At 62.9% G+C, this 24,905-nt stretch overlaps 9 protein-coding genes across 9 annotated transcripts; 4 read left to right on the forward strand and 5 right to left on the reverse strand.

The window, feature by feature from the left end:
• Positions 1–142: 142 nt before the first annotated feature.
• Positions 143–1,064, reverse strand: JCM10292_003428 (nuclear cap-binding subunit 2 family protein; the record flags this gene model as incomplete). The annotated part of the gene is made up of 5 exons (XM_076652127.1): positions 143–175; positions 253–386; positions 474–643; positions 759–875; positions 937–1,064. The coding sequence occupies 5 exons, from the start codon at positions 1,062–1,064 to the stop codon at positions 143–145; spliced, it is 582 nt and encodes a 193-aa protein (XP_076502298.1).
• A 1,026-nt stretch (positions 1,065–2,090) lies between these two features.
• Positions 2,091–2,788, forward strand: JCM10292_003429 (uncharacterized protein; the record flags this gene model as incomplete). The annotated part of the gene is made up of 4 exons (XM_076652128.1): positions 2,091–2,146; positions 2,289–2,430; positions 2,505–2,569; positions 2,677–2,788. 4 exons carry the CDS (start codon positions 2,091–2,093, stop codon positions 2,786–2,788), a joined length of 375 nt encoding a protein of 124 aa, XP_076502299.1.
• Positions 2,789–2,990: 202 nt separating this feature from the next.
• Positions 2,991–4,763, reverse strand: PEP8 (retromer subunit PEP8; the record flags this gene model as incomplete). The annotated part of the gene is made up of 8 exons (XM_076652129.1): positions 2,991–3,228; positions 3,291–3,426; positions 3,526–3,594; positions 3,672–3,778; positions 3,871–4,035; positions 4,136–4,292; positions 4,395–4,467; positions 4,584–4,763. 8 exons carry the CDS (start codon positions 4,761–4,763, stop codon positions 2,991–2,993), a joined length of 1,125 nt encoding a protein of 374 aa, XP_076502300.1.
• Positions 4,764–5,285: 522 nt separating this feature from the next.
• On the reverse strand, positions 5,286–6,837 carry JCM10292_003431 (guanine nucleotide-binding protein subunit alpha; the record flags this gene model as incomplete). The annotated part of the gene is made up of 8 exons (XM_076652130.1): positions 5,286–5,296; positions 5,369–5,440; positions 5,527–5,695; positions 5,771–5,948; positions 6,009–6,191; positions 6,259–6,563; positions 6,619–6,724; positions 6,788–6,837. The coding sequence occupies 8 exons, from the start codon at positions 6,835–6,837 to the stop codon at positions 5,286–5,288; spliced, it is 1,074 nt and encodes a 357-aa protein (XP_076502301.1).
• An 896-nt stretch (positions 6,838–7,733) lies between these two features.
• On the forward strand, positions 7,734–9,543 carry JCM10292_003432 (uncharacterized protein; the record flags this gene model as incomplete). The annotated part of the gene is made up of 9 exons (XM_076652131.1): positions 7,734–7,804; positions 7,861–7,910; positions 7,967–8,111; positions 8,186–8,250; positions 8,307–8,391; positions 8,472–8,548; positions 8,617–8,772; positions 8,895–8,928; positions 9,057–9,543. The coding sequence occupies 9 exons, from the start codon at positions 7,734–7,736 to the stop codon at positions 9,541–9,543; spliced, it is 1,170 nt and encodes a 389-aa protein (XP_076502302.1).
• Positions 9,544–9,844: 301 nt separating this feature from the next.
• Positions 9,845–16,410, forward strand: JCM10292_003433 (uncharacterized protein; the record flags this gene model as incomplete). Its single annotated transcript, XM_076652132.1, has 20 exons — positions 9,845–9,876; positions 9,953–10,106; positions 10,175–10,279; positions 10,347–10,472; positions 10,536–10,576; positions 10,640–10,755; positions 10,817–10,891; positions 10,951–11,130; positions 11,191–11,298; positions 12,079–12,132; positions 12,207–12,356; positions 12,419–12,637; positions 12,693–13,322; positions 13,385–13,552; positions 13,608–14,909; positions 14,976–15,004; positions 15,066–15,500; positions 15,555–15,910; positions 15,969–16,333; positions 16,391–16,410. The coding sequence occupies 20 exons, from the start codon at positions 9,845–9,847 to the stop codon at positions 16,408–16,410; spliced, it is 4,665 nt and encodes a 1,554-aa protein (XP_076502303.1).
• A 166-nt stretch (positions 16,411–16,576) lies between these two features.
• On the reverse strand, positions 16,577–19,142 carry JCM10292_003434 (uncharacterized protein; the record flags this gene model as incomplete). The annotated part of the gene is made up of 4 exons (XM_076652133.1): positions 16,577–17,150; positions 17,214–18,301; positions 18,357–18,970; positions 19,046–19,142. 4 exons carry the CDS (start codon positions 19,140–19,142, stop codon positions 16,577–16,579), a joined length of 2,373 nt encoding a protein of 790 aa, XP_076502304.1.
• A 1,137-nt stretch (positions 19,143–20,279) lies between these two features.
• Positions 20,280–20,955, forward strand: JCM10292_003435 (uncharacterized protein; the record flags this gene model as incomplete). The annotated part of the gene is made up of 4 exons (XM_076652134.1): positions 20,280–20,345; positions 20,424–20,654; positions 20,738–20,854; positions 20,920–20,955. The coding sequence occupies 4 exons, from the start codon at positions 20,280–20,282 to the stop codon at positions 20,953–20,955; spliced, it is 450 nt and encodes a 149-aa protein (XP_076502305.1).
• A 341-nt stretch (positions 20,956–21,296) lies between these two features.
• Positions 21,297–24,755, reverse strand: JCM10292_003436 (argonaute/piwi family protein; the record flags this gene model as incomplete). The annotated part of the gene is made up of 9 exons (XM_076652135.1): positions 21,297–21,469; positions 21,532–21,593; positions 21,656–21,735; positions 21,791–21,870; positions 21,927–22,116; positions 22,182–22,798; positions 22,873–23,021; positions 23,087–24,575; positions 24,683–24,755. The coding sequence occupies 9 exons, from the start codon at positions 24,753–24,755 to the stop codon at positions 21,297–21,299; spliced, it is 2,913 nt and encodes a 970-aa protein (XP_076502306.1).
• Between the last annotated feature and the right edge of the window lie 150 nt (positions 24,756–24,905).

Below are 24,905 nucleotides of genomic sequence, written 5' to 3' on the forward strand. Positions count from 1 at the left end.
CATCTGCCGATGTGTCCGAGACGTCGGCGAGCGAATTGATCCCTCTGCTCGCTGATAGACGAATCCGAGAGTAAGAACTGTTACAACAGGGCGAGCAAGGTATAGCTGCATGCGATACGAGCGGAAAATGGGTATGGCGAGGCTAGTCGTCGCGCTCGTCGCGGAAACGCGGGTTCTGCGACATATGAGGTGTCAGTGACACGCTAAGCCTCCGCCACGTCGGAGAAATGCAGGGCTGCCAGCGCAACTCACCTCGTCCGGTACTTTCTCTCCCGTCGGCACATCGCGGTTCGCACCGCTCTCACCGTACGTCTCCTCGACCTCGCGCTGTCGTGCCGCCTCGATCTCCTCGCGGTTCTTGAGGTGGCCCCACCCACCTCGTCCAGCTGCGAAGACGGATCAACAGCACGTATCAGCATCTCGCCCATGATCGCGCGAGCTCGAGAATGGCCAAGCTGCTCCAGTTGACGCACCGTCCCAGTCCTCGCGGTACTCGTCGCGCACCTGCCCGCCCGACTTTCCGCGCCCGTACTGCCGGTTCTCGAGGTAGCCCGGGTCGAGGTCGGCGCGGATGATGCGCTCGTCGAGCTTGGTGCCCGAGATGTAGCGCAGAGAGGCAACGGCGTGCTCGTGCAGGAAGAACCTGTGTGTGGTGAAAGGGGAGCGGGAGTGAGCAAAGCTGTGCTTCAACGCAGACGTGACGCCGTGCGAGCAGGGTTCGCACACCGCGCTCGAAAAAGGGGTTATAGGCAGCTCACTCGACGAAGCAGAAGCCACAGGGCGTCTTCTGGTTGCGATCCAAGCCCATGATGATGCGCTTGATCTCGCCGACACGGCTGAACAGCTCGTAGATCTGCTCCTCGGTCGTGAAGAAGCTGCGAATGTGAGCGGGGTGGTTAGCTTGCACTCTGACATGGCTCATGTGACAAAGCGCACCTCAAGTTGCCGACATAGACGGTCGAAGAGACGGCGAGGTTGGCATGCTGGACGGGGACGGGGAGCGGGGAGCGCGAGTCACGGTACGAGCTGTACGACGAGAGGGACGAGATGACGGTCGTAGCCATCCCTGCGGTTCACGAGCCGTGTGGGTTAAGGGGATTGTCGAGACGAGGCAGCGGGGAGGGGCGAGGTGAGGAAGGTCGGGACGAGCTGGAGGAGGCCGCTCGAAGCAATGACACTCTCAGAATGTGCGGAGAAAGCGGTCTATGAGTCTCGTGAGCCTGTCAAGCGGAGCGAGAGGGCGGCAGGAGGTTGACCTTGTCCTCATCAGCCAGAGCAACCTCGAGCCTCGACTCTACTCTGACATTCGCTCTGGCGCTCCCATGCTCACTGCAGCACCGACTTTTGCAGTGCTTCGATCGGTGCGTGCATGCTCGTGCTCCTCCGAGCGAGACTCGCTTTGCCCGCAAGCTTCGCGCCGGGTTGGTCTTTTGAAGAGCCTCTGCGTCCGATCCGCGACGGATGATACTGCCTTACCTCGTAGAGTTCGGGCGTGATGTGTAGCTCGAGGTTGACCAGTGCTCGATGCCGTTGGCTCATCACATGCTTCAGAATGCTCTCGCTTTTCTCTTCTGACGACTCAGGCTACTGGAAGATGCCAAACTCTGGTTGCGCATGTGCTGCTGTTGTGCTGCTGTTGTGCTGCATTCGGGTGATACGTCGGATGCTGAGCACGTCAACGCAGCGATGGCCAGGAAGCGCGACGGTGGTCGCTCCGTGCTCATGGACTAACCGGTACCACGAGCCTTGGACCGGCGTTGTACGCAGCAGTAGTGCGAGGAGCAGTGCAAATTGTAACGCATAATAGAGGAACGCTGGCTCCACCCTTTGGTCGCAAATCGGCACGAAACGCGATAAGGGAACTCGGTGGACGCATTCTCCAGCTTCTTTTTGCTTGAGAGAGATGCGGGCAATCTATACCGTAGTACTCGACTGCATGCACGTATAAGAAAGGAGTTCAGGCTGCGACGACCCGTCGACGAGTCTCTCGCTCCTGTCCGCTTCCGCTCCGACCTTTCACACGCCCTCACACACATCGCCAAGCAATGGAGCAGCTCCCCGAATCTGTGCAGCCCCTCGCCGAGGCCCACATGCCCGCGCACCTCAAGCAGCGCCTCGAGGACGAGCAGCAGCGCTACTCGCACGGGTGCGTCTCGGCTCGCTCGCTGCCACGCACCCAGGCGCTGTCTGCCGAGTGGGGACAGCCGCGTACGGGCCCAGCGCTGAATGGATCGCTCAACCGCCTTGCCCGCCCCCCTCTCCTCGTCACGTTTCCGACCGCTCCGCAGCTCGTCGGTCGACGCCGAGCTGCGCGACGCCAGCGCGCGGCACGACGCGCTGCTGCAGGACAAGGTGCAGCACCTGCACGAGCAGAACGAGCACGTGTGTCCTGCTGTCCTTTCCTCCCCTCTCGCGAGCGCGGACGGTCCCGTGCTCTCGCGGGCCCCACATCCTCCCGAACCTTCCTTGAGTGCGGGCTGATGATGATCTTGCACTGGTCGCAGGCCGAGCGCGTGCACGAGATGCACGAGCACAAGCTCAAGGAGACGGCGGATCGCGTCGAGACCAAGTGAGTCTCGTGCGCACGAGTGAGCTCACGGATGGTCCTCTCGCTCTCTCTTGCCTCGTATCTGCTGTGGAACGGGCGGTGCTGACTGAGACATGGTGCTGTCACAGGAAATCGACGGTCGCGGCGCAACAGGCAGAGCTGAGCGACCTCGAGGCGCGGTTGCGAAAGGCGGACGAAGTTGAGCGCTTGTTGCGAGCAAAGCTGGGCGAGCAGGTGTAGTCGTGACTCGCGAGGTGTCTTTCGGCTGTCTCTCATACTCTCCTTACCCCATCCTGTACATACCTTTCATCCTCCCCTCCACCCTCCTCCTTCCTCCTTCGCAGTGCAAATCTCGTTCTTCCACTCTCTCGCAGATGCGAAGGCGAGAAGGCAACAGGCGCGCGGCAGTAGTGTTACACCGAGTACAGAAAGCACGAGCGCCTCAGGATTCTGCAGGGACCGGCTCGGCAGATCGCGGCGGCGGTGGCGGGCGGGCAGGCGATTCGGGCGCCGCGGCGAGAGGCGGGTCGTACTGCTGCTGGCCCTGCGCGGCGGCGGAGTGTTGCGGCAGAGGCGCAGGCTCATCGATGCCAGAAGGCAGGAAGTCGTCTTCTGTCGGCGGGGCGGGCGGGAGGCCCTGCACGCCATCGCGGTTGCGGTACAGCGTAATCTCCTGCTGCCTGTTTCGCCGCGAGAGCCGTCAGGACGGCACAAGCAGCGATGGGAGACACGAGGCGCGTACTTGAAGTATCGCCGGTTCTCCTCGTCGATGAGGACCAGGTTGAGGTAGTACCGCGTCGAGAACTTCTTGTTCACGTCCCGGAAGGTCGGGGTGAGCTCGAAGCCGCCGAGGAAGAGCCGGATCGGGATCGTCTCGCCTGCACAAACGGTAGAGGCGTGTCAGTCAAAAAGTGCCACGATTACTCCCGCGCGACACTGGCTGGGCGGACGAGAGGCAAGCAGCGAAGTGAACTGACCTCGTACGGGCGCGCCATCCATGATTTCAAACTTCGTGATCGTCTCGCTCTCGTTGTACTGGTTCGGCGCTGCAGGTTGTGCGTGTCAGTCCGGCTTCACGTTCACGTTGTGAGCGTGTCGCGCTCATATAGAGAACATGACCGACCTGCGCCCGTCGTTTCTCGCCGGATGATGCTCAGCTCCATGTGCTTGATCTTGATCCGCACCAGCAGGAAGTAGATCTTGCCGACAATGACGTCCTTCAGGTGGTATCTGCGAGTGCGGAGGAGTCAGCTTATTACGACAGCCAGACTTGGCGGAACAGAGCGAGACTCCGACGCCGTGGAGAGCAGAACGGGACGCACTTGGCCTTGTTGTACTCGAACTCGATGTGCAGGCAGTCCTCGATACCAACCTCCATCTTGATCGAGTTGACCGTGTCAGGCGGCATGCGGTACGAGTGCACCCACAGCTCCTTTTCCTTGACAATGTCGGCCATTCGTCGCGAGACCGTGACGCGAATGAAGTACCTGCGCGACAGGTAGCGTGTGAGTGACGGTCTGTGCACCGAGTCGCTGCGACAAGAGCCTGGAAGGCCGCATGGTCCCTCAACAGGGGCTCGTAACACACCTGAGCTTGACGTTGATCCCGTGGTAGCTCTCGTACTGCTTCTCGACATTCTTGAACTCGAAGTCGAACGCCTGCGCCGTCCGCATCTCGCCTGGGTTGGCGAGCTCCTGCACGAGCGACAAGAACTCGTAGTGGTTGCCGCGATCGTAGAACAGCTCTGCGGGGTGAAGTCCATCAGCATGAGCTGTCGGAATGCCAATCCCGCGACTTCTGACCCGGCACGGCTCGTCCCGAGAGCAACCAGCGAGACTCGACGCACCGATGCTGCCGACGAACTCAACCTTGATCCCGTCGTGCTTGATCCCCTTGCCATCCTTGACACGAATGACAGCCTGTAGGGGACAGCACGTCAGCGGACTTTGTGCGAGGCTGTGCATGCCACCTCCCCCCACCTCGTCGTCAAGCGGGAGAGGGAGAAGCAGAGCCCGACAAGCGAGAAGTCGCGCACCTGTCCGCGCACGCTCTCCCCATCCAAGTACACCGGACACCGCTCCCTACCCGCAAGCGCGTCGGCCTTTGCGCCCTTTCCCGCGCCGTCGCCCTTGACCTCGACAGCGAGGCGGTCCTCCTCGTCGGCGAGGCGGATGTCGACGTCGATCGGGTTCGAGAAGGAGAAGAATGACGCCATAGCTCGGTTTTTTGCGGCTTCGACGCGCTGGAGAGAGCGAGATAGACGAGCTGGCGCGAGCGGGCGACGGGCGACGGGTCCGATGGGACGAGGTGGAAGCTCGAGTGCGCTAGCCACACAGCCCTGTCCGAGTGTCTGCTGTTCTCTGCTCGGCTGCTCGTGCAGCTCTGGATGCGAGGGGTTCGAGGTCGAAGCGAGGAGGAGCACCACCTCGCGCGCACGAGCAAGTCCACAACGGCAAAGTCGCTCGACGTGCGTTGAGCTTGTGCGTGGAGCTACTCTAAACGCGCGAAGACACGAAAGCTTCGACTTGCAAAGGAGATCGGGAGAGGAAGCTCATTCTCGCTACTCCGGTCGACCGGCCAAGCGACTGGCCCTCCTTCCGCCACGGCAAGGGAGTGTGTACATCGTTATGACAAGAGAGACAGACGAGAGACTGGGAAGACCTGCTGTGCGAGAGAGAGAACAAGGTACAGAAGAGACAGAAGGGCACGGAGCGGAGAAAGAAAGGCAGACGGGCGCTCAAAGCATGCCTGATCGAGGAGTCCTGGTCAGCGAGCAGTCACCGACAGGTGCTTCATATTGAGCAAGCGCTGTGGACGTACCGGCGGTGAGGAGGTTGTTCGAGATGATCTGTTCCTGCACGGCAGCAAGAACCGTGCGGATCTGACTCGTGTCTGTTTAGCGCGACCTGCTGATCAGCTTCTGCTGATGCGTAGATCGGCTGCGCATGCGGCCAAAGATGTAGCAAGACGCGACGCACCGGTTGCGCAGGTGAGATGCATGATGAGCGCCCGTTTCGGATTCGTGTACAGCTCGGCGAATGATCGCGCGAGGTACTGCGTCGTCGCCTCGTACGTGTTCGGACCGGTGTAGTCGGGCAAGTAGTCGGACAGCTTGTACAGCGCAAGCTTCTGGCGGAAGAGGTCGATCTGTATGCGCGACATCCCGTCAGTACCGAGACACGCGCGGTCCGGCTTGACCACGTGCAGACAACAAGGACGCACCTTGTTGAGGAAGAGAATGACAGATGCATTCGTGAACCACTTCGAATTGGCGATGCTCTGCCAGAGCGTCGTCGCCTCCGAAATGCGCGAGACGGATTCGTCTTCGTACAACTGCTGGTTATATTCCGAGATGGCGAGGACGAAGAGGAGGACCTGGACGTCCGAAAAGCAGTTGATCCTGGTCGTGGTGAAGAGGGTAAGCGTTTGTAGGCGAGGCTGTCGTCTGAGGAAGACGTACCACTTCTTCCGCTCTGACCGCTGACCGCCGACATCGCACATGCGGTAGACGGTGCCGTGGATATTGAGCTGCACCTCGGTGATGCCGGTCGACTTGACACGGGCACGGAGGATATCCTGGTCGTTGGGGACGTAGCCGGGTTGCGCCAACCGTGCGACATTGTCGAAGAAGTACGGCGCCGAGCTGAGTTGAACCGCGTCAGGCACAGTCGCGTGACATATCGCAGAGGTGACAGAGGGCGAAAACGTACTCGTTCAGCTGGAACTCGTGCGACATGTCGACCGCCTCCTTCGCGCCCTCGAACGCCCACAACGCACTGATCGCTCGCGCAACAGCTGGCTGCATCGCGCCGCTGTCGGTCGTCAGGTCTGGCTCTTCGCCGAACGACATGAGGAGCTCGATTTGCTCGTTGAGCGAGTCGGGCACCTCGATGCTGAGGAGGTCAAACGCGTCGATGACGACTTGCATCGACCGCAGAGAGTTGTCGAAGATCACGTCGCGATACACCTCGCGCTCCGTGTCCGTAAAGGGTTTGCCGTATGCCATAGAGAATTGCTGGAGAGCAGAATGTCAGCTCAGCTGAGGTTTAAGGCCAGAGGGGCACGCGCACCTTCATGATTGTCGACTTGCCGCTTTCGCCGGCGCCAAGGAAGAGCAGCTTGATCTCTTTCCGCATATTCTCACGGTCCTGCGCCAGGGTCTTTTCGATCGCGGCACTGCAGGTCGGCAGGAGGGTCAAAAGTGGCTTCGTAAAAGCAGGCCGAGCGGCTCAAACTCACTTGCGAGCCTCGGCTTCGTGGTCGACGGGAGTTGAGCCTGCGCAACCCATAGCAAGGCGAGCGCGGAACGCAGAGACGGGGAAGCACGAGTCCCGGAGCAAAGCGAGCCAGCTTGGGGCCGAGCAGGAGATTGGGCCCTCGATCCGCTGGCGAAGTGCATCGGTGCGCACGGAACGCGCACGCGCTCTCCTCTCGCCAACGGCTCGCGTTCAGGCCGCGGTGGCTGAGCGCTCAGTCCGTCCAGGAGGCGCGAGAGCGCAATTCACCCGCATTCGCGCGCACGAACCCTTCGCTTCTTTGGCCCAGGCCAAATTCGAGCGCGCTGTGCTGTCAGACGAGCAGACTGAGAGACTCGCACCACCTTGCAAGAGCATCGCACGAGAGCCACCAAGGGCTAGCCACCCGGTCTTGTCAGCAACTGATGAAGCGGAAGGCTAGCGCAGCAAACCGCCGAAGCGCAGTCAAAGCGGCTCAGCCTTACTAGTAGCTTTTGCAGGAGCAGAGCTATGTCAGACGCGCGCAAGCGTGTGATCCGGTCGGCAGTCAGGAGGGGGAGCAGCGAGTTCCACGATGTCGACACCTCCCCCTCCGGCTTGTCCCACAAGACACGATGGCAGCGACTGTGTCGAGTTGACCTGTGCTGCTCGACGGCGTGCCGAGAAGCGGCGACATCCACGTGCTTGCGCCGACCGGATGTTTCCCCTTCTCTTCGTGTCGAGGGGACCCGGCGGCTGTGCCTCGTCAGAACGTGGAGGGGGACGAGACGCTGATGTCTGCGGCCCAAGCGACACAGAGGGGCGTGCGAGCGCTCTGGGCTGCGGGAAACCAACGGCTGTCGCTGGCTCGTCCGCGATTCACGATCTCGGCTTTCGTGCTGGTCTCCTCTCGTCTTGCAGTCTCCGGCGCTTCTTGCTCTCTGTTCGCCAGACACTCGCTAGACGCCAGTATGGGCGCCAACGTCTCGTTCAATCGGGAGCACCCGTATGTGCCGGAGCCGGTGACGGAGGGAGACATGCGGTCCGTCCTTGCCCGCCGTTCTCGCCATCTCGCCGGCCTTGACTCTCCTCCCATAGTGTCGCCACCATTGCCTTTGGATGGGTGCTTGGATTTTGCCTCTGGACCAGTGCGTGGAGGTCGGGCGTTCCTTTCGCGTCGGTCGACTGAGCGAAGCCATTGCAGTCGCAACCGCTTGGCAGCAGACCCACCGCGTCTCCGTCTACACGGTGCTGATCTGGGGCGAGATTGTCGTCTGCCTCGTATTCGCCGTGCTATGTTGGCTGTTCATGATCGAAGTCATCCCGCCCTCCTTTGCATTCTTCTTCTCGTGAGTCCTCCTCCCATTCCCATGCGCGTCTTCCCATTCCACGCAGCGAACCGTCCTGACGCCTTTCTGCGCAGTATCTTGACGTGCTGGGCGCTGCAAGTCCAGTTCCTGCTGCAGATCATCATCAACCGTGTCAATTGTGAGGTCTCGGTCGTCTCCCGCCGCCTCGGCGACATGCTTACGCTTTACGCACAGTGCTCTGGTCCGACGCACGCCATCAGCGGTACCTTAAGTACGGCGTTGCGGCGCTGATCACGGCCATCAACATCTCCGTGTACTGGTCCGTACCGCTCTCCGTCCCCCTTTGGCCGCAGCTTCTGACAATCTTTCGAGTCCTGCTACGTTCCGCGCTGCCATCAGTATCTGGGTGCCTGCGCGCTTGCAGCTGTCTGACACGTATGTACACGTCAACGAGGTGTGGGATCGGTGCGAAAAGTGTCAGTCGCCACGGCGGCTCCGTCGTTCCACGTCTAGTCCATTCTGACACTCCTTGTGTCATCGACAGGCATTTACTTGGTCGTCGACGCCTGCCTAAACTGGCTGTTCATCCGAGTCGTGCGAGCCCGGCTTGTCGGCAACGGTCTTGACCGCTACCGCCCGCTCGTTCGCACGAACCAGCGCCTCATTCTGCTTTCCATCTCGCTTGACGCCTTGATTGTCGGTATGTGCAGCTTTCCTCCGCGGAAAAGCGGAAGGACCTTTTGCGACTCGTCGGGTGTCCCCCGCCCTCCCGCTTCACCCATTCTGTCGACGCTTGTCATGCTGACATCGTCATCTTTACAGGCATGATGAGTTACGGCAATACCTTTGTTTGTACGTGCTTTTTGACCCTCTTACTGCCGAACCTGGGCTGACAGGGCGTGATCGCAGACATGGCCTTCCAGCAAGTCAACTCTATCTTTCCGCACCTGCGGTCCATCAACCTGACCGCTCACCGTTGTGCAGCCCCATTGCCTACCTCGGCAAGCTCGCCATCGAGATGAGCCTCGGCTCCCTCATCGTCGACATCTCGTCTGCCAAACCTGAGCGCGGCACCGTGGGCGCAGCCTTCGAGGGTCTCAAGATTGCCGTCTCGACCCAGACAACCACGACCGCGTACCACCTTGATGACGAAGGCAGCGGCAACGGCGCCGAGCCGCTGCGGACGACCCGCACGCCCGCTCGTCCCGACCTTCACCTCCGCCTTGAGAAGATGCGGCGGGAGCGCAGGGAGCGCAAGGAGGCGCTCGCACGCGGCGAGGACCCCGACGTGCGCATCGAGATGGGCGGCTCGACGTCCCGCCGCGGATCCGACTTCAGCATCGACGAGGAGAAGGACATCGAGCTGGACGAGTGGCAGTCGTCGATCCACCATCTGCCGCGCGAAGAGCGAGCCGGCGGCCCTGGCGGTGTGCGCTTCGTGATTACGGACGAGCGGGACGAGAAGATGTGAGGATGAGGACGAGGGATCCTCAGGGTTGTCTGTACCACTCCGCTCTCGCTGCGGTGCGCCCGCAACACGCTCGTTCCGGCCTTCTTAACTTGCGGCGAACACGCTTCAATCGGGGACTGGCGCGAGGCCTTTGCCACCGTGTGACCGAGAAATGGGACATTAGGAGTGTGAGGCAGCTCGGTCGAGACTCTGACGGAAGCGATGAGGAGGAGCACGGCGCCGCGGCTTTTGTGTTCGTCTCGCATCGTCGCTGCACCTGCGCCGCCACCTGCTGCTCCAAGCCACAAGTTTGCCAGCGAGCATGCCCTTCGTCGAGCTCCCTTCGCGCGGCTTGTGCGTCCTAGCCACTTCCCTGTCGGCCCTCCCCACTTGCAAGCACTGCGAGCTGACCCGGCACACTTCGGCGCAGGAGCGCTGTGTATTACACGATCAACCCGGAGTACACGGACCTCTCGATGTCCATCAAGACCCCGCCGCCGCCTTCGCAGGCGCTGGATCCTGCCAAGCCCATCCTCGTCCTTAACCACGCCGGCACTTCATCCTCCAACTCGTTCATCTACCAGGTGCGCACAGTGCTGTGTTGCAGCTGTGAGGCGAACCCAGCTGACCTCGCCCTTGGCGTGCCACGCAGTTTCGGGAACCTCGACTCCGAGAAGCGCTCAACCTGCTGGCTTTCGACTCGCGGTACTACGGCAGGACTTCGTCGGAGCGTATAGACCACTTTCAGGACCTCGATGTGAGCTAGTGGCTGACAGGACCCCCTCGAAATGCCCGAGCTGACTGTTGATTCCCGTCTCCCGCAGGAACGAGGAGACGAGCTTCTTGACGCCATTGACGCCGTCATCGGTGACCGCCCCTTCTCGTACCTCGGCGAGAGCTTTGTCGGCTCGCACATGGGCACGTACATTGCGGCGAAGCGACCAGACCAGGTGTGTTGGGTGTTTCTCCGCTCAACCGCAGTTTCCCGCTTGCTCACTCACTTGCTTGTGCAGGTCAAAGCCATGATCCTCCTTTCGCCCTCCTTCATCACCGAGTCCGCTTTGACGCTCTGATGCTCCTTCAACTTGCTGCGACCACTGACCTGCTCCCCTTGCAGTCCGCCTATCATGACGGAGACGCTGCGACGAGAATGGCGGCCCTCGTGCGAGAGCAACAAGTTCGGGAATGGCGACGGGAGCGGAAGACTGCCGCCAGAAGCCATGGAAGTGGTCGGTACGGCTTCAATTCTGCGTCAGCTTCTGCGTGCTCTCGTTGATGCTTTGTCGTCCCGCAGCCGATTACTTCTTCAGCGGTGCAACCCATGCACCAGAGCGGCGACAGGCCTTCATCAACCAATTTCAAGAGACGCGTACGTTCTTTGTTGCTCTTGTCCTGCCACTCGTCATGGCTAACAAGCGGATTTTGCAGACGGACCTGGAGAGGACTTGTTTAGGGTTGACCAGCTGCTTCACTGGTTCGAGCGCAAGGCGCCACCTCCAGAGGTCTTTGCTGCCGTACGCTGTCCTGTGCTGCTGCTTGGAGGGTCGCTCGACCAGACCGTCAGCTCGACGGGTGCACTGCAGGAATGGTCCAACCACCTTGTTTCAGGTCTGTCTGCTTCCCGCACCAAAGGTGGCGGTACACTGACGCATTTCGTATGGACTGCAGTGCCAGAAGAGGACAAGCGAGTCGAGACTGTCGCCGGTGGCGCCCACTACCTCGCGACGACCGACTCAAACATTGTCAATCGATTTGTCCTGGGCTTCCTCAAGCGCTGTATGTCCTCCCTTGCCTCTTGCACTTGCGAGCGCCTTTGACGTTCCCCAACCATTGCAGACAACCTCGCTTGATACACCTCGACCTGCATCTTCTGCCCTCATAACGCAACCGCACTGCTTCACGCCGCTTGAACAGTCTCGTAGCAACTTTGCATGGAACACTGATCCTTTCTATACCATTTCTCCTTGGACGCCACGCTTTGGACGTTGGGCAGGGTGGCGAGAGGGACGAAATTTGGCGCGGAAACACCTGCTGTTGGTCGGGCTTGACAAGCTTCACTCCGCTCTGCGTAGCATTAGATTGCGACAGGAGAGAGTGTGCACAAGGCGAAGAGCAGCAGTGTGGAAAAGGCACGCGGCCCTCTTTCTGCTGCGACGAGGATGCGGAGAGCGAAGGGGCCGAGGTGGCCGTCTCCGACTTTGGACGCAGGTTCGGCGTTGTGGGTTGCGTCGTCTTGTCCTGCACCGTTCTCTCTGTTCGTCTCTGCCACTCGCAGGAAGCCGTGCGATGCTCCCACTGCGGCGCGCCTCGCGTTCGGCGAGCGGCAGCACGCCCAACTTGGCTCCGCCCGCGTCCTCGTCGCGCTCGGCTTCTGTGAGCAGTGCGGGAGCAGCGTCGACGAGCAGCGCAGCGAGCAGCAATATGGCCCCGCCCGCCTCGTCCGGCCGCAGACCGAGCCAGCTCAGCGGCCTTGCCGAGATGCCCGCAGGCAACAAGAGCGAGTCGGGCTCCGTGCGTCTCGAGAGGGCTTCTAGCTGACTGTAGACACTCGCACAGCCAACACGGAAGAGTCCCTCGCCGCGTACAAGCTCCTCGAGGCTCTGCGCAAAGGTGCGTCCGCCGTCATCGCTCTCCGAGACGATCTGCGCTGTCCCGCGGCTGCTGATGTTCCCGCACCCTTGCAGGAGACGCCGCACAGATCACCCCGCTCCTCGACGAGTACGCTGCAGCAGATGCTGGCAAGAGGGATGCGGCCACCGTGTCCGAGACGGGCGTCCTGAGCGAGCAGACGAAGACGAGCACGCCGCTACACCTTGCCGTGCGATGTGCCAAGCGTGCGCAACTGCATGTCCACCTCTCCGCGTGGAAGCCTAGCTGACTTCTCGAATCGGAACAGCGAATGTCGTCGAACTCGTCTTCAAGCACAGCCCGGCCTCGATCAACGCGCAGGACTCGCGCGGCCAGACTCCGCTTCACTTGGCAGCCGGTCTCGACCGCCGCGACGTGCTGTCGTACCTGCTGAACCAGGACGAGGCCGACGACATGGTTCGCGACCAGAGCGGCAAGACTTGTCTCGAGGTTGCAGCCACCGCTGAAGCGGCGGGTATCATCAGTGGTGCGTGCCATGCTGTTGAACCAATCCGAGCATGACTGAAACTGAGACTCTGCAGTCTCGCGCGGCAAGTGGAACGAGGTCTTCCTCGCGCACCTCGCTGCCTACCTCGCCTCTCCCGCCTCCGACAACCCTTCAACCTCCTCGAACCGCACGTCGGCCATCCTCTCGCCCCGCCTTTCAACCTCGTCTCTGCACCCTTCTTCGCCGCCCATCGGCACCGGCTCTGCCGTCTCCGCCGCATCGGGACATGTCTCAAACTCTGCCGCCGAGAAGCTGTACCACTTCATCGCCAAGCCGCGCGCTCGCTGCTGCGACTTCGCGCTGCGCGACCCGAACAGCGGCACGACGGTCCTGCACGAGGCAGTGCGGCGCAAGGACCTCGGCCTGATCAAGCTTGTCCTCGCGCGCGGCGGCGACGTCCTCGCGCGCGACAAGCGCGGCAAGCTGCCCGTCGATCTGGCCAAAGACGAGCGTATCCGCAGCGTGCTGCGCCACGCGGCCAATTCGGAAGGGCAGGCGCTGCAGGCGGCAGGCGCGACTGCACTGCCTACACCAGCGGGCGCTGCGCCGGGTCAAGCCGGTCAGGGGGCTCCGGCGAAGGCGCCGGCGATGAAGGGGTATCTGAGCAAGTGGACGAGTGTCGCCAAGGGCGGGTACAAGTCGAGGTGGTTCGTGCTGGAAAACGGTCCGTTTCTACTCTCCTCGCAGACTCCAGCCTATCCCCGCTCATTTCGGTTCGTCTCGCAGGCAACCTCTCGTACTATCGCTCGCAGGAGGACGAGGGCCGCGCGTCGCGTGGCTCGATCAACATGTCGGTCGCCAAGCTCGACCCGCCCGGCACGGACAAGCTCAAGTTCACCGTGAGCAACAAGCTCGGCGGCAAGTCGGCGCCTGCACTGTACCTGAAGGGCAATCGTGCGTTTCCTTCCAAGCATCGGGGGCATACAGGAGGCTGACAGCTGGTTCATAGACCCCGTCGAGGTGATGAGATGGTGCGATGCGCTGCGACAGAATATCGAGCTCGCGGGCGGCGAGCCCGCCTTGCAGCGGTCCAATACCCTCGCGAGCATGGCTGCGCCTAGCGCGAGCACGACCGGTCGTCGCTCCTCGATGCACGCCCCTGAGTCCGTATCGGGCGCATCTCCCGCCGACTCGGCTGACGAGGACGACAACGAGACTTTCAACGAGGAGAGCAACGCCCCGCCGCACGCCGACGACTTCCATCTCATGGCACAAAGCACGAAGACGCAGCTTGAGCTCACGCAGCAGCTCCTCGACTCGCTCGTCATCGCGCGCCCGTCGTCCGTTTTCGATGCCGACAGCGGATCGCTGCACGGTGGCGAGCCCGTCACCGAGCGCCCAGAGAGCATTCGCTCTTCCGCAACAAGCGGGCGCCAGCAAGACGTCAAGGACGCGTTGCGCCGTTCGCTCGCGTCGCTGGAGCAGCTGCTCGACGACTATGTCGATGTTGTCGCGCAGCGGGAGCGCTACTTCCTGCGCAAGGCCGAGAAGGAGGCCGAGGCGAAGCGCATGTGGGAGGAGAGCATGAAGGAGGTAGCGGCGCAACACGCCGCGGTCGAGCTCGAGCTGCAGAAGTCGGTGCGCGAGAACACGCGGCGCAAGCGCGCGTTGCAGGAGGTCCGGCTCAATCTGGGCGCCGTCACGCCCGGCATGAGCCCGCGCGATGGGCTCAGCCCACGCGGCTCAATCGTCATGAACGAGGACGAGCGCGCGCGGCTGCGTGGCTTGCCCGAGGACGGCTCGCAGCCGCTGCCTTCGCCACTTGCCAGCCCGGCCGACGGCCTCGGCACGCCGCAGAGCCCCGCTGCGACGATTGCGCCGTCGCGCAGCAGCGCACCAACCGTCTCGCTTTCGCCCGTTCGCACGCGCACGCGCGCCGGGACGACGCACCAGCCGCTCGCGCCCGAGCAGCTCGGGCAGCTCGTCGACAGCGCGCTCGCGCACGAGGACGGGACCGTCTCGGACGACGACGACACGGACGACGAGTTCTTCGAGGCGATCGAAGCGGGCGCAATTCCGCTCGACGAGGATGCGACCTCGCCGACGACGGAGCAGTCGGACAAGCCGAAGAAGGTGCTGTCGGCTCCGGCGCAGGACCTTGTCGACCGCATCGACATGACGCCGTACAAGGGCTATGAGCACTTGCGCCAGAGCTTGCCCATCACCAACGACGACCGGCCGAGCGTGTCGCTCTGGGCCATCCTCAAGGGCTCGATTGGCAAGGACCTCACAAAGATCTCTTTCCCCGTCTGTGCGTTGCGAAAACTTCGCTTCACTCAACGACAAATTGGCTGACTCGCGTGAACTCGCTTTGCAGACTTTAACGAGCCGACTTCTATGCTCGAGGTGCGACTCTGCTTTTGAAACGCGCACATGCGAGCTTCCGCTGACCTGGACTCGCCTGCAGCGCATGGCTGAAGACATGGAATTCTCGGAATGCCTCGATGCGGCGGCTGCCGAGCAGGACTCGACCAAGCGCATCGCATACGTCGCGGCGTTCGCCATGTCGAACTACTCGTCGACGATCGGTCGCATTGCGAAGCCGTTCAATCCGATGCTGAGCGAGACGTTCGAGTACGTCGATCCGCGGAAGAAGTACCGCTACATCTCAGAGCAAGTCTCGCACCACCCGCCCGTCTCAGCCTGCATCGGCCAGTCGCCCAGCTGGGACTACTTCGGCATGGTCGACGCCAAGAGCAAGTTCATGGGCAAGAGCTTCGAGATCCGCCCGACCGGCACTGCGCACGTCACGCTGCGCATTCCCGAAGCCTGGGCCGACCCGAGCTGCCCACCGAGCAAGAACTTGCCTGGCCTGCGTGACGAGCACTATTCATGGCTCAAGGTGCGCCTGATGCTCCCCTGCCGCAGGGGTTTGTAGCTGACCACTTGCTCATAGGTCACGACGTCCGTCTCGAACTTCCTCCTCGGCAACCCCATGATCGACCACTATGGCGACATGGTCGTCACGAACCACCGCACCGGCGAGACGTGCACGCTCACGTTCAAGCCCCGCGGCTGGCGCGGCGGCAACGCCTGCGAGATCAAGGGCGATGTCAAGGACGCATCGGGCCGCAAGTCGTGGGACATCGCTGGGAAGTGGTCGTCGCAGCTCGTTGCACGGCGAGTCGGCGCCGGTTCGGGCGAGCTCGCACCAGACGTGTCGGTCCCTACCAACAGCGCTGGCGATGTTGCGCCCGAGTACGTTCGCCTGTGGAAGAACTCGGTCAAGCCGCCCAACATGCCCTTCAACCTGTGCGTTTCTCTGTATGCTTGCTTCGAATGCTTGCTCATCTCCTTTGTGCGCCCGCAGCACCCCATTTGCCATCACGCTCAACGACATAAACGACGACCTCAAGCCGTGGCTCCCTCCCACCGACTGCCGACTTCGCCCCGACCAGCACGCCTTCGAAGCCGGCAAGTTCGAGCGCGCAAACCAGCTCAAGACCGAGCTCGAGGAGCATCAGCGCGAGACGCGCCGCAAGCGCGAACGTGGCGACCTCCCGCCGCACAAGCCGCGCTGGTTCGAGCGCGCGACCGACTCCGACACGGGCGAGCCATACTGGCAGCCGGTCCGGACCGAAGAGGGCCAGCTGCAGTATTGGGAAGAGCGCACTCGCGTCGGCAAGGCCAAGATGCAGGGCGAGCGACTCGAGTGGAACGAGGTGGACCCAATCTGTGCGCTTGCCGCCTACGATCTCAGAATATGCTCATGCTGACCCTTCTCATCCGCAGTCGGCGAATTTCAAGCCTAAATCAGTACACAGCGCCTTCGGTAGATTCCCTTTGTTCCCTTTACTTGACTCTTTCTCCTCAATCGGTGCGACATCCTCGACCGTACAGTAGCTTCCGCTCGCCGTCCACAGAGCTTGTAAGACTATGACTGCAGCATCACGAAGTCTGTCTACGAGAGGCTTTCCCTCAGACTTGTGCTGGATCCTTGCCCTGCTCCGCTGCCTTCCTCCTCCGCTCCTTCCACTCGCGCATGTCGCGCTCCACTTCCTTCTCCAGCTCGTCCTCTTCCCTCCCGAGCCTTTCCAGTTCGGCCTCACGCTCGTCGCTCGTCTCCTGCAAGCGTCCCTCTGCGCGTGCGCGGTCGACCGGGTTCTCGGCGCTGATGACGCCCGTGCGCGCCATGCGGTCAAAGAGCGTGTACAGCCGCTCGGCCTCGCGCTCCTTCTCGGCGTCGCTCATCGGCGCCTCGTCGTCGGCTGGGTTCGAGAGCGGGTCGTACGCCCCCGTGATCGGGTTGATCGAGGGCGAGTCGTCGGCATCCTCGCCAGCAGGCGGCGGGATGAGCTCGCCGCGGTTCTGGAGGAAACCAGAGGCGTTGCCGTAGCCGATCACACAAACGAGGCGCTCGGGCGACCGGTCGCAGAGGTTGTAGAGGAACTCGCCGACGCCGAAGGAAGTATTCGGCAAGAGGACGGACGAGAGGAGCCGAACAAGGTGACCGGTCAAGGTCGGGTAGCGGTCTACGGGTGTTGAGCGATCGCTGCAGTGGCCAGCAGGTCTCAGCTTCGCGCTGCGTGGAAACGAAGAAGCGAAGGAGACGCACCGATGCGGCGGGAACAGCAACTCGCGGAAGACGAACTGCGCCTCGCCTAGCATACTCAGCTTGCGCAGCAGCAGTATGACGGGCCCGAGTATCTCGTCGATCTTGCTCGCGACGCTCTCGCCAGTCGGGATCCACTCGTCGGGCGCGCACGGCGGCTCGAGCGCGCGTCCATGCTCGCGGTCGCGCTTCGTGAGAACCTTAGGCTCGTCGGGCACGCGATCGGGCGGGAAGTAGGCGTCGCAGACGCCGCGGAGGAGGTCGAGGAGGCGCTCGCCGAGAGAGCCGATTCCGCCGCCACGCAGTACCGTGCCGTCGTCTGAGGAGATGCGCGGCGGGACGTACTGAAGCCAGGAGGTGGACCAGCCGGAGAGCTCTTCGAGCTCGAGTGGGAAGTTGAGGAGGGGGTTGAGCGCGGCGCGGACGAGAGGTGAGGGGTCTTTGAACGAAGGCGGGGCGGCGGGCGAGAGAGGTGTAGCGGGGACGGGGACGAGCAAGGGTAGAGAGACGGAGAGTGCGAGGTAGGGCTGGAAAAGTGGGAGGAAGAGGTGCGCCGAAGTAAGGGATAGCGAATCGGGCGAGTCGCCCTCGGTCAGTCGTGAAGCGTAAGGTGCGGCAGACGGATGCGGTGATGACTCCTTCGGGGTGGTGCTCGTCGAGTGGTTCGGCGAGGACGAGTTCTTGACGGCGCCTACTACCTGTTTGGCGAAAGCCAGCGGGCTCTTCGATCGCGGTGGGCTCGTCGAAGCTTCCGCCTCGTCCGGTGGCGATGCCTCGTCGCGATTCAGGTCAGGCGAGCTGGTCGTTGACCCGCCGCTCTTCTCGCGCGTCCGCCAGAACCGCTTGTTCGCGCCGGGCGCCGACTCCACCTCGCCGGTTGGCGGCGAAAGAGTCGGCCTCGAGGGCGACGAAGGCCTGCTGAAGCCCTCGGGGACGCTTGTCGGGGCGCGAGAGTACTGGAGCATAAGATTGTAGGCGAGCTTGAGGTGCTCGCGTAGGATGTCGTTCAAAGGGGGGTTGGCGTGAGTACCGGTTGAGAGCTGCGCAGCGTGGGCCGGCGAGCGGAGGATGGTGAGGTATTGCTCTGCGAACTGCAATCGGAAGCGTCAGCGAGCGAGCCATCTTGACAACCACTAGCAGACGCACCCGTTGAAGCGCGGCGACACAGGCGCCGTCCAGCGCAATCTCGGCAATCAAGTCGCTCGGCAAGCTCGTCAGGAGGAAGAGCAGCCGCCCTGCAAGGAAGCCCGCGCCTCGACATCCGAGCATGCGCACCAGCCCGTGCAGCACTTTTCGCGATTCGTCCGCTAGGAGCACGGCGGGGAAGACCTCGCGCGCGGAAGGGTGCAGCGTGAGCGTGTTGGCGAGGCAGCGGAGCGCTTCTGCCTCGGGCTGGCTCAGCGGATCTGTCTCAAACGACTCGATCGCGCGTTCTGCGGCTGCTGCCTCGTCCTCGTCGTCATAATCGTTGTCGTCGTTGTCATCGTCGGCGAGAGGCGGCGTCTGCGCGGGCTTCGGGAGATCGGCGATGCGGTGAAGCCCTCCTAGTCGTAGCAGAACACGGACGCCGTCACTGCGACCGAGCTCCTCGGTACCGGCAGGACTGCGCCCGAGGATTTTGAGGAGCGTGCAGACGAGGGCGAGGAAGGAGGACCGCGTCGGTGAGTCTTGCTTGTCGGCGAGCTTGCTGCCAGTCGTCACCAAGGCTGATACAAGCTTGCGTCGCTGCTCTGGCGCCGGCTCAAAGCCCTGCGCGCAAGCTGCAGAGGCGCAGAAGTTCAGCGAAACGAGAGCAAGAGAATGCCGAGGTCGCCTCTAGCGGGAGTTCTGCGCACCTTGTAGGACCTGCGAGAGCGGTGCAAGAGCTTCTGGCTGGGTCCTGGCGTCTGGCGAGAGCGCGAGGAAGCGGTCGAGGGCAGGTGGGGCGGCCATGGCAGGTCGCGAGGACGACGGGGAACAACGACGGAGAGAGACGGCGGGCTGCTGCTAGTGCGTTCCACGCAGGGCACGTGGCTCGCGCGTGGGCGGCTCAGGAGACTTCCCGCTCGGTGCGAGACGCGGTCAGAGCGGACTTGGAGGCTCGTGCGCCGCTCTCGCTCCGTTTGTGCATTCGCGCATGTTCCGGCCGGCTGTACAGGTGCTGACTGATTTGTACAGAGATGTGTTCGCATGCTACCTGCTTCAGAAGCGTTCCCGCGTGCTGCTTGCTGTGCCGTACTTCACCGCTTCTCCGCTCGCTCATGCTGCCTCGTAGCGTCCGGGGACAGGCAGGACTGCACCTGCAGCAGTGCCGCCTGTGCCTTTGCCCTGGTCCCTGCGGAGTACGCAAAGCAGGCTTAGCGGGCCGACCTTCCGCATGCCCGCTCACCTTGATCGCTCAACTAGGTGTCGAGCCGCGGAACAGGCGATGGTGGCGTCGAGGGCATCTTCCATGCTCCTGCGATGTGACCTGAATCATGACTGAAGGCAATCAGGAGGGCCGCTTCGCTCGCGAAGAGGCGCGCTCCTTCTCGTTCAGCTCGCTCCCGCCTCCCCTAGCGGCAGCTATGGGCTACCTGAAGTTGTGCATGACCGCTGCCCAGTCAACAATGTGCCGTCCATCAACGCTGTGCCAGGGCAGTGACTGGACTGTGCGTCCTGGAGTCGTAGAGAGGGGAGCGACCACGGTTGGACACTCCATTCTTCCTCTTCTAGAGCTGAAGCACTCCTCCGCTTCTCGACAGCATTCGCTACAACGGCGCGACTACTACCCGGCCGTGCTGTTCGCTCGGACGCTCTTGACTGGAAGGGCGTACTCGACAGAGCCTCTCCTGGTGGTCGCTCAGAGACCTTAGCGATACTCTGCCCGTCGGCAACTCCTGTCTGTGCTGCTGCACTGGCCGCATCCTGCCTGCTCAGACGCAAGAGCGAACTTCGCGTGCTGACACGCGCATCTCCCCCTCTTGTGCCGACGTCGTCACCTCGGCAGCCCGCGGGTTCCGCCTCTTTCCCTCCTCCCTCTCCCTCATCCCGCGCCCTCCCCCTCCCAGACTCTCCAGACCACCTCCAACACACTCGCACACACACAGTATGTCGACCACCTCGCACTCCACGACCGGCGAGGGCAAGACGACGACGCAGCAGGTCGGCGACCAGGTACGTCCCCAGCTCTCCCGCCCTCGCCCGGGCTCGCATCCGCTCGGACATGCTCGGTACTGACTCGCCATGTTACAGATGCAGTCCGGTCTCGACACGGCCAAGGCCAAGATCCACGAGACGGTCGGCTCCGCCGAGGGCAAAAAGGACAAGGACTCGACGGCGACGGGCGCGACGACGGGCACGACCGAGGGCCTCGGCGGCACGAAGTCCACCTCGCAGGGCTACAACGTCGAGGGCCAGACCGCTCCGGGCCAGTCGGGCCGCGAGGACAAGACGACGGGCGAAGCGTTCAAGGACTCGGCCAAGGTGCGTTGCCATGCTTCGCATTCCTCGTAGGCGCTCGTCTCGTGGACTGACTGCTCGATCTGAACGATCTCTTGGTTGCACAGGACACGCTCACGGGCGACTCGGCGACCGGCAACAAGCACGAAGGCGTCCAGCCGAGCGGCCTCACGACGGGCGCGACCGACACTTCGGGCACGACGACGACGGGCACGACGACCAAGGTGCGCTGCTCTGCTGCTTGAGTCCGCCCTTCGTGACCCCGCTAACGAGGTCGTACGCTCGGCAGGGCACGGTCGACCCCGCCACCGTCGGCTCTGCCTAGGTCATCTCCACCCTCGACCTGGACCGGCTTTGGCTCGCTCGTTCTCGATGTGGTGTGCGGATGTTGGATTTGTGCGCGTGGTAGGATGGATGGCTTGACTCTGTGGCTCGCCGTACGCTCGTTCGCAACCTCGTAGCTTGGCCTTCTCAATCGCGATGACCTCTCGACTGGAGGGAGCAAGACTGAGAGAACGACGAGATTCATGCGGAAGAAAGTACAACGAAAAGGCGAAGCACACGACGAGAGACTGCACGACGCGACACAGAGAACGGCACAGACCGAAACCCCAGACCAAAGCGACCCACTCCTCCCCTTTCCTCAGGTTCTCCTCCCCAGGCGACTCAGATGAACCACATCCCCTGCCCCATTGCGTCCTTGAGCACCTTGCCGCGGTCGAGCTTCTGCTGGATGTAGTCGCGCGGGCGGTTGTTGGCGCGCGCGACGGCCGAAGTCGTTGTCGACGCGTCATCGTCAGTCATGAACGAGCGCGCCTTGGTGCAGACAATGTCGGCGTCTGTAACGATGCTACCGTCAGTGGTTCGAAATGTACGAGAGCGTGCGAGAGAGGGGACGCACAGTAGGCGACCGGGACGAGCGAGACGGAGCGGGTCGCGCGCGCAAAGCTGTAGCAGAGCGAGCTGCAAACGCAGGTACGAGAAATGAGCAAGCAGTGTGTACACGAAGTTGTGGCTCCACGCACTTGATCATCTTCTGCAGCTGGTCCGAGCCAAACTTGTTCTCGTCCAGGAGGACGATGTAGCGGGTCGGCTTCGCCGTTCCCTGCGAATCCCACTGCGTGAGTGATTGCGGGCGACGAGACGAAATGGACGCGCACCTTGAGACCTGCCTGCGACTGGAGGTAGAAGTCAAAGGCGTAGGGGTGCGTGATCGCCGTGTCAACGACGACGCCGGGCTCTGCAAGTGCGTAAGCGTCAGCCGGCACTCTTTGCACGAGCGAAAAGCCGACCCACTGAGGTTACCCGTCCTGTCGACGTCGTTCTGATCGTTGTTCGCGCTGAAGAGGCGGACGTGGTGGCGCTTGGCGCAGACGACGTAGGTGAGCTTCGGGTTCCACTTCGGGTCGACGCGGCGGAACGCCGCCTTGAGCGCCGTCACCTCAGCATGGACGATCGGCGCGAGTTGGCCCTCCGAGACTCCGTCCTGCGGATGGCGAGCATCACCGTCAAGACAAGCGAACCGTTGAGAGGAGAGGAACAGCGACGCACGCGGAACATGATGACCCTCTCGGGCTTGACCTTGTTGCAGCTCGCGTTGTACTTCTCGACGAGAACGACAGCCATGTTCTCGAGGTCGGTGATGAACTCTTTGCGCGGCTCCTGCTCGCGCACCTGGGCCGAGTAGCGCATGTTGGTTCCGTCCATGGCGCCCACGAGCGCCGCGATCGAGGGCAACAGACCCTCCGTCGAGCCGGCGCGCGGGGAGCCGAGCCCCGTCGGGTGCGTCACGTCGGCGCCGAGAAGGAGCGTCTTGGGCGGGACGCTATCGGCCGCCGAGAGCGCGCTGTTGATGCCGTTGAGCTTCGCGTTAATCGTCATGGCGACGTTGCCGGCGTACTGGTCGACGCCGCGCTGGTCCAAGACCTTCTTGAGCAGCATCACCTGCGTCGGCATGGCGACGGGGAGGTCGAATGCCGCCTTGCGCTTGATGTCGTCGTACGTCTTCGGGTCCTGGAGGATGCAGAAGAGCATCTGCGGCGGCGCGCCCGACGGGTTGTTGGCCTTGTCCTGCATGACGAGGCCGGCCCCGCGCTTGAGGGCGTTGAGCTTGTCCTCGCGCCCATCCCACCAGTAGATGCGCGGCTTCTCGAACCCGACCAGCATACCTGTGGCGCGCGAAGTACGAGCGGGACATGTTAGCTCTGCTCAGAAAGAATTGTCGGATTCAGCTGCGACGCACCACGCTGCTTGAGCTGGAAGATGAGGCGCGAAAAGAACGCCTCGACGGCCTGCGGTGACGCGAAGCGCTGGTCGGCAAAGACGACGACGGCCCAGTGCTTGAGCGAGGCGCCGGGCAAGAGGAAGCGCGAGTCCTTGAGGTTCCACGCGCTGTCGTCGGGTAGCGGAATACTCAGTGTCACGAGGTGAGGGAGGACGGATCCGGCTCAACGCACCCGTTCGCGACATTGGGGTTCTGCACCCTGCTCTGCTGGTGGTACTGCACGCGCGGCGGCTGCAGGAGCCTGCCCTGAATCTTCATCATTTGCGGCTCGACCTCGATGCCCCGAGCCGCGGCGCGAGAGCCGGGTCCGACGTCGGCGTCCTTGCGGATCGCGTCGATGGCGATGCGGCGCTCGGCGGGCGGTTTGGCCGAGACGTTGATCATGGCGGCGGCCTGCGTGGCCGAAAGCTGCGTGGGCGGAATGGCGGCACCCTGGAGGAGCTCGAGGCACTCGATCGGGACGAACTGGCCGCCGCGCAGCTCGACGCACTGCAAGTCCGGATTGACCTTGCGATTGTACGTCTGCTGGAAGTACTCGACGACCGTCATCGTCTTCTGCTGCGCCTTCTCGCGCTCGAACGAGAGCTGCTCGCCGCGCGCCGCCGCCTCGGCCGCCTCCTTCGGCGTCGGCTTGGCTGCCGCGCCCTTTTTGCCGTTCTTGCCGCCGGCGCCGCCCGTCTTCTTGCTCTTGTCGGCGATGTGGACGAGCTGGCGACCGGCAGGCTGGCCGAAGCCGATGATGCCGAACGCGCGCTTGTCTTCGCGGTGCGTGACGCGGACCTTGGCGTTCTTGAGCTTGCGCTTGAGGTGGTGAAGCTCGAGGTCCCTGAACGGCGCGACCGGCGAGGGGAGCGGCGCCGAGCCACCGAACCCGCCGCGCCCGCCACCGCGTCCGCCGCGGAAGCCACCACGTCCACCGCGTCCCCCGCCGCCTTGCGCGGCACCCGTCTGCGCACGCCCGACGATCGCGTTGCAGACGTCGAGGAGCTTGCCCGTGATGATGTAGGGCGAGAACGCAGTGTCGGCGTTGAGGACGATGCCCGAGACGGTCGGGCGAACGGACTGGAAGAGGCCAGCGAGGACCTGCCCGCCTTCGCCGAGCGGGGTCGACGCCTTGGTGTTGAGGAATTTGCGGCCGGCGGCGCCGACGACGAACTCGTTGCGGCGGTACATGCTGTGGCGGAGAAGCACGTCGAGTGCCATGATGGCGGTCGCGGCAAGGTCGCTCATGTTGGCCGCCTTCTCGTGGCGGCAGTACTTGTCGAGGATCGAGAGGTCGATGACCTGCGCGAGCTGGAGCTTGACGTCGAAGAGCCTCGCGGGGCGGGCCGGCGTCTCGGGGTCGAGCTCGACGCGGTAGACCTTCGAGCCGTTCGGAATGCTGCTCACGCGGCCGAGGGTGAAGGCATTCTTGCGCGAGTCAAACGCGGCCGTCCGAAGCTCTGGCTCAGCCGCGACGAGAGCGTCCCACACAGCGATGGAGATCTCGCGGTTGACGGCGGCCGCGGGCTTCGACGGATCCTCCTTAGCGCGGATGGGAACGATGTTGACGTCGTAGTGCGCGATGGACGCCGACGAGCGGAACTTGAGGCGATAAAGGTTGACGCTGAGCGGGATCTTGCGGCCGGCCGTCCCGCCCTGGTCCGGGCGCTTGGCGAGTTCTGCAAGAAGGTTGCGAGCATGCGTCAGTGCGAGTTCCGTCGGCGGAAAGACCGCACGGCAAGATCGAGGAAGGGGGCTGTGCAGTCGAGGTCCGAGCGAAACTCACGGATGGCGCCGTCGCCCGTGTCGCCGAACGAGGTGATGGCCATGGCCTTGAACTCGCTCATGAGGGCGTTCATGGCTGCCCCAAGCGACGAGCGAGAGCGGGAAGCGGTCGACGAGATGAAGCGGGTCCGACGAAGATGCAAGCCTCGAGTGCGCCGGAGCAAGGCGCAGGCTGCGTCGGTGCGGTCAGAAAGGCTCTCGAAGGCGACTCTGCTCTTCTGCGC

The sequence above is a fragment of the Rhodotorula paludigena genome, assembly GCF_050403205.1.
Source record: "Rhodotorula paludigena JCM10292 DNA, Rt_paludigena_JCM10292v1_ctg66, whole genome shotgun sequence".
Taxonomy (NCBI): Eukaryota; Fungi; Basidiomycota; class Microbotryomycetes; order Sporidiobolales; family Sporidiobolaceae; genus Rhodotorula; species Rhodotorula paludigena.